At 42.7% G+C, this 7187-nt stretch overlaps 1 protein-coding gene across 1 annotated transcript; it reads right to left on the bottom strand.

Moving 5' to 3' along the window:
- Positions 1 to 1660: 1660 nt before the first annotated feature.
- On the bottom strand, positions 1661 to 2650 carry MAS1 (MAS1 proto-oncogene, G protein-coupled receptor). Its single transcript, XM_010087375.1, has one exon. The coding sequence runs from the start codon at positions 2648 to 2650 to the stop codon at positions 1661 to 1663; it is 990 nt and encodes a 329-aa protein (XP_010085677.1).
- Between the last annotated feature and the right edge of the window lie 4537 nt (positions 2651 to 7187).

Raw genomic sequence — 7187 nt, 5'->3', positions numbered from 1 at the left:
GGGACAAATAGAGAGGCTGTCATAGACAAACATTTCGATGGAGTGAAGGAATTAGGAAGGTGTAAGGGTAACCTCCTCCTTTCCTGGGTGTTCTCTGCAGTGACACACTGCAACACTTTAATGTAAGGAGAAAGGGGCACATGCATACAAGGAATATTTATCCTTCTGAGATCTCTTCTCTACGTGAATTCCCGTCCCATCCTTGGTCTTAACCTACCATCTTCCTTATTCCAGGACTGGCAATCTTTCAACAAAGGAGGGATAGGTTGTATTTTTCTTTCCCAAGTTAGCTATTAAGCGTGCCAATGGAAACTTGGCGAGAAGGCGAAGATGCTGCTGTGGCAGGAGGTCTCAGTTCCTGCTGCATGTGGAGCTCTGGGGGGGCCAGAAGCAAATGCATCTCCCAGACACCTCTTTAAAAAAGTGCCATAGCTCTCTTAACTGCACGGACCCCCTGTATTCTGTGTCATGGGATAAACCTGTCCTAGCCCCATCCCCTCCTTGCTGTTGTCTTCCTCTGTGCCCTGCAGCTTGGCTATAGTTGGCCCTGGGAATTAAACTCCACGTTCCGGTACCCTGGCACACAGCAGAAGGAGGGAGCCAGCTGGAACGGTGCAGCTGGGGTGTCGCCCCAGTCGTGCATTGCGTGAGACACCTTTCTTTTTTTTTCCATTTTCTCCAAAACTGATAGCTGGGGTGTCGCCCCAGTCGTGCATTGCATGAGACACCTTTCTTTTTTTTCCATTTTCTCCAAAACTGCTATAAAACAGAAAGACCACATGGGGAATATATATTCTCCAGAGAACAGCTAAATACTAAGTGGCTGGGACAGCAAGTGTTGGGACTGACTTTCTCATAGACTCCGTGAATAACTAAACCTACAGGAACACTGACATTTTGGGGACAAGCCAGCCCCACCCTTCATAATTACGACAAAATCCCTCTGTGAATTAACAACATCCCTATGTTGCCAGGTACTCCTGTGTGTCCGGTACCGACTTATCCAAGGACCCAGAGAAATGTTGATGTCACTGGAAATTACGCAACATGTACTTGGAAAACAGACTCTGACGTAGCCCCTTAACCACAGAGGGATTTGCTAGACCAAAGCTACAGCACTGTATGCTTGTGGGTATGTATGGGGACTTACTCCCATATGTGGATTTCTTCCTCTGTTTCCCCCAGGGAGCGGCTCTTTTGCGCACTTAAACAAGCTGGAAACAGTTGAAACTAGATCCTAGTATGTAACGTGAATCCTGCCTTTAGTGGGTTTGACTTTCAAAAATGTGAATACACACAGGCCCTGATGACTTCAATAGCATTTATGGGTGCTCAGTGCTTGTATAAATGTCACACTATTTATAACATACTTCTGTGTCCTTTTTTTATATTCTCTGTTGGCCTGTCTCTTTTCCACTGTGGTATCTTTGACTGACATAGTCACATCAGGATGTAGCATGTGTTTGAATAATTAAGAAAATACAAATAAAAGTTATCTTTATTCTAGTCAATATTTTTCCATTGCTCAGCCACCAAAGATAACAGTACCATTTCACCACTGCTTTTTACATTCTATGGAAGAAAAATACTTTTAGTTTTGTAGTGGTTTATTAAACCTTCCAAGTCCAATTATTTGCCCCTAGAGTTTCCCCCCTAAGCTTTAGAAAATGGTTTCAGCTATATCCAAACTCATGCCAACTTCCTGGCTTCTCGGCCGCAACCCATCAGCAAGTGCTCTACTAAGAACCACTTTGAGGCTCTCCTTGAACCTCTTCTTCTTGCTGCTTCCTACAAAGAAGTAAACAAGGGGGTTGATGCTACTGTTAATGGTGGAGAGAGCAATGGTGACATGGTTCTGCTGGCTGAGCAAAGACGACCAGTGGTGGTAATTCAGAAGATACAGCAGCCTCATAGGCATGGCAAAGATGAGGAAGACAATGACTGTGGCCACAATGATGATGTAGAGCTTTGACGAATGAGGTCTCAGGGAGTTACGATGAATCCTGATAACCAAAATTAGGCTGGACAGAATCATTAGAGGAATGAAGATCATGAACGTCAGGATCCATGTGAAGATGAGCAGTGCTTGACAATGGTTGCCATCGTCGAACTGTTCCTTCGTTGAATCATCTTTGCACGTGAAGTATTCAGCTACTGTCATCAGAAAAGAGAGAGTCCACAGAATTGCGCACACAATTGCCGATTGGTGCTGTGACCGGTGGCATCGGTACCAGATGGGGTAAACAATAGACAGACACCTCTCAATACTGATGGCTGTCAGGAGATAGAGACCAGTATTATATCCAAGAAGGAAGACAATAGATAATGTGGTGGTTATATAATAGTAAAAACCATATGCGAATCCAAAACCAGCAATGTACTCAATTGACAGAATAAACGTACAAAGCAGTAAGGAGATGTCAGCAATGGACAGGTGTGTGATGTACGCAGTGAATGGGTTTCTTTTGATCTGGAAGCAGAGGCACCAGAGGACAATTCCATTTTCACAAAAACCCAGGAAGGAGATGATCATAATTACCCAAAGTGGGGTCAATATCTCCCAGACTCTTTCCTGTGTAGAAATGTTTCTGTGCATTGAGATGTTCTCTGTGCCTTCGCTGGGATGAAACGTTATGTTTGAGTCATCCATGGGGAAAGCTCAAGTTTGGATAGCACAGCTCTTCCTTCTGTAAATATGTATAAAAATATACTGTGAGCATTGTGTGCTCCTCCCCTCCCCCCTCTCTTTCTGCTTTGTGAACCCTCAATTTCTGGTCAGATCCAAAAGCATTAGCAAAAGGAAAACCAGTTTTGATACACTGATACTAGCTGAGACCCAGTTGGGACTACTCCTGGCCATGTTACAGACTGCTAAGCCCATCATGCTAGCAGAAATCTTGAGCTTTCATCTCTATGAGGTTCAGCATATGACTGCTAAACCACAGCTAAAGAGATACTCTCAAAGAGCTTCTTGGACCTGCTTGTCCCCATCACATTGCAAAGTTTCATGATATAGTGGTCACAGATAGCATTGGTGGTTCTTGTTAGAGCCCTGGATTGTTCCCAGACAGGTCTATTCACCTCCTGGTGAAGCTAATGACATGAATTTTAAGTTATACATGTATTTCAAGTGAACCTAGCTCGTAATTTTCTTGTATTTAAAATAAAAAAGATTGATACCAACATCACTTTTCCAGGAAAGGCTTTAATTAACTAAGTAAAAAGAATATGTAGTTATTCAGCACTGTGTTCCCTCCAAGTACAGAGGTGGAGGGAAGGCGAAATACCACCGTTTTGAGACAGTCATTTTTTACCAGCTTTGTCATTTATCAGAGCATAACATAATCTAACCATGTTTACACACTCAGAACACTTCGCACAACTGCAAATATCCATCAAACATTACAAATCCAACCCGTCACAAGTAGTTGTTCAGGTGCCCTGCCATTGTTACAATGGCTTTAACTGTTGTTTTGCCGAGTTATGGAACAAGTTCTCCTTTTGTATGTCTCCTTTTATCTCACAATAGAGAATTAGGAGCATTGGCTCAATCTGATTTTCACATGAATATTTCATACCCCCTTTCCCTGTTAACTTTCTAGCTGCCCCTGTGGTGATACAGAGTCATATTCAGAGCCCTTGCTTATTACTGATGTTATAACAGGGACTAACTGTTGGCAATAAGCTTGCCTGGCTGCCTTGGTTCATCCGTATAAGCAGCCTTGTACATTAACATGCCACAACGAGAATTTACCCATATCTTCAAGCAGTTAAGAACATCAAATGCAAAGTAAATAAGTTTTACTGGAGCAACTTTTGCAATGATTATTTAAACAGAGACATTCACCCCCCTCATAAATTTTGTTTCATGAGCCCTGGGTTTCCTGGGTTCAAAACACCTTCTTAAGACAGGATATCACAGTCTAAAAAAAAGCATTAATTAAACAACCTGGGAAACCTCAGGGCTTGCTGGCATTTAAACCAGCACATGCATCCGAGATAACAGTCAGAGGGAACAAACAACGTAGCTGGAAATGTGGTAGAGAAGTGAGTGTGAATGCACCAAGTAAAGGCAGTGACCAGAGTGAGTGGCAAGCCTCCCTGAAAAGCTGCAGGGGGAAGGTGCTCAGACACCGGGCTGCTGGAAGTGTAGCAAAGCTTCATAGGAAAAAAGGAGAGGAGAAGCTATCTACTTCAAGAGTTAAATAGGAAAGGAAAAAAAGAATGAAGAGACTCAAGTATACAAAAGAAAGACTCAAAGTATGAAAAGACTCAAGAAAGTTCTTGATTCATGTCTGTATAAATGGAGCATTTCTCTCTGGAGAGTAAAACAAAGAGGAAAAAGTTCTGGACTTACTAAGGTCATTCCCACTTGAGAGCATTCAGAGATGAGAAGGGAAAGAATCCTCTCCTTCCAGATACATCCATGGTCTGTTCAGATTTCCCTGAAGCTGTTGAAGAACTTCCCTGAAGAAGCTGCAGGTTACCTTCTCCAACCATTTGCCTTTGGTAAGAGGGGGAGCAAATAGTGACTCTGACCATGACTCCCTCAAAAAGAAGCGTGCAGTTCTCCCATTGCTCCAGACGTCTGAGGCATGCCAAGCAAAGGGCCCCAGGCTCATCAACTGAGGTTATGCTTCAAATGGCATCACTCAGTAACTGGCAAGTCATCTAGCTGAAAGCCTGGGAGTTAACTGTTGTGGAAACTGAATGGCAGTATATGGAAAGTTGTCCTGAGCTGCCACAATACCAAGAGACATAGTTTAAACAAACAAATGCAAAGTGAGTAGGAAATCTATTTGGGGATTATAAGATCTGAAGGAAAAATCTCAATTTAGAACTGTGCCACCAAATGCCCTCTAAAATAATACAAGTTGATTATTTTTTAATATGAGAAAACAAGAAAGCAAGGAAGACAGAGGGAAAGAAAGAAAGCAAGAAAGGAGAAAGAAAAAAGGGAGGAAGACAGGAAGGCAGGGGGAGTGAGAGAGAAAGAGAGAAAGAAAGAGGAAGGAAGGAAGGAAGGAAGGAAGGAGATAGCAGGTGAGAAAAAGGATAGAAGATGAGAAAAAGAAAGAGAAGGAAGGAGAGAAAGAAATGAAAGAAAGAAAAAGAGAGAAGGCAGGAAGGAAAGAAAACTAATTCAGAGAATGAACAAAATAAACAGAAAGAAACCACAAAGCAAATAAAATAGCCACATCATTGTGTTAGTCTCATACATCTCTTGGTAAAAACTATGTCTCGAGATTACCCTACCAAAAAAAGCCCAGCCATGCGAAGCAAAAATCTGTTCTTGAGATTTAAGCAGTCTCTCCTGAAAAGTTCAAACAGGCCTAGGAGCAGATAAACTCTTTGAAAACTCCCCTGAGGATGTCCCCTGCTTTTGCCCCAAGTATTAGGTTGTTTTTATATTCAGATATTAGCAGAACAAACATTCTTAGCCAAAAAAGGAGACAGTTTGCTTGGTCTTCTCCTTTAGATGTTTCACTAAAACTACCAAATCCCCAAACGGGAGAAACTACTAACTAACGTGAGAAGTAAATGACCCCAAAGGGAGGGTCAGAGTAAAGTTAGGAAAGAAGCAGAGTGAAATAAAAACAACTTCTAATTGCTTTTTGTTGGCTTAAGCTGTAATCCACGTTATGTTAACAGCTATGGGACCAAAAAATTTCAAGCTACCTCTGAAAAAGAAAAAAACCTGTTCCTCTCCCATAAAATTAGATATGCATATGAGTAATGAGAAGGGTCACTGTAGGAATATGTTAACATTTCAAGATTGAACAGACATCTGGGTGCATAGCCCACTCAGTCTGCTGTGCAAACACAATCCAAAACCAGGGATGCCCTGGCCTCGGTCTCCCCAGGGCGGGTGGTTTGTGACACCTCTCTGGAACACTCACAGCACCTCCTTCACGGCTGGTCCCTGGGGCACCATCAGTCACCATCTACATGGCCGGGGCAGCAGAGTGGAAACTGGTCTGGAGGGAAATAGGTCACAAACACAGCTTATCCTTGGTGACTTCAGGAGTAACAGGAAGGTTGGATAGCACTGGGGGACCCCGTGTCTGCTGGCCGCTGGAGTGTTTCTGTCAGATGCTGCCAAGAGATGGAATGGCTATTTCTGAGCCTGTTCAACTATGCGGATGTTGAACAAGAGGGCTACAATAACAAAGCATGGAACCCAGATAGATCTTGGGGCTAGAAATTACTATCGACAATAAAGACATTATGGACAATGTAGATACTCTGTTAATTTGAATCTAAACTGAATATACAGCAAGATGTGACATGAATGATCATTTATCCTAAAAATTTTCTCTCATACACTAGCCTGGTGGGACAGAGCAGCTGTGCAGTGGATGTAAATTGAATGCACTAACACTTTCAAATATCCTGTATGTATGAAGCCTTTTTATCATTTTGCTTTGAGCCTTGGAATAATTTCATGTTCTTATATCTCCAATTCCTGGAAGCAGAAGGCAACCTGAAAAGAACACACCATTCATCCATTAAGCAAAACTCAACAACGTAGGATTTATAAGCCAAATTAGAGAAGTTTGTGTGGTTGATACAGCTGTGAGTGTATGTGAAAGAACTTCTGTGTACCTGGGAGTCAGGCCTCCTAATTACACACTTAAATGAGCCACAACAAAACCCCCTAAGGGGTGACCTTTGGCAGCACTTTCAGGCAGTGCAATTTTTCCTGGTGGTCATTCAGTCATTCAGTCATTCAGTCATTCAGTCATTACCACTTTCCATCTGAAACTCATTCCATAATTATTCAACTCAAACAAAGGTTAGGAGTTGGGCTTAGGTTTCAGAGAAGTGTGGATTGAGGAGCTGGGCTGAAACAGCTAACAGAGGGGCTGGAAGATGACCAAAGCCCAAACGGCTCAGGGGTGCTGTGGAGAGCAAACAGAGGACTCTGGGGCACACTGGGGACAAATGCACGAGTCCTAAGCATCTTAAGAGCCATCAAGACTCACAGATACTGGAAGAGACAGAATGACTTATGGTTATTCCTCAACTGGTGATATGAGAATATCACTAAAGCAGGAGTTAGGCTTAGGGTAAACCTTAGGGTTAAGGTTACCCTAACCCAAAACTCACCACAGAACTTGCTAGACATCTTTTATCCTACTCGTATCAGCCATCATCCTAGTGCATGCCCAGTTCCCTACAGGGTG

The sequence above is a fragment of the Pterocles gutturalis genome, unplaced genomic scaffold (genome assembly GCF_000699245.1).
Source record: "Pterocles gutturalis isolate BGI_N339 unplaced genomic scaffold, ASM69924v1 scaffold8451, whole genome shotgun sequence".
In the NCBI taxonomy this organism is placed as follows: domain Eukaryota; kingdom Metazoa; phylum Chordata; class Aves; order Pterocliformes; family Pteroclidae; genus Pterocles; species Pterocles gutturalis.
Note: the sequence above shows the minus strand (reverse complement) of the source record. Positions and strands in the feature narration are given on the sequence as shown.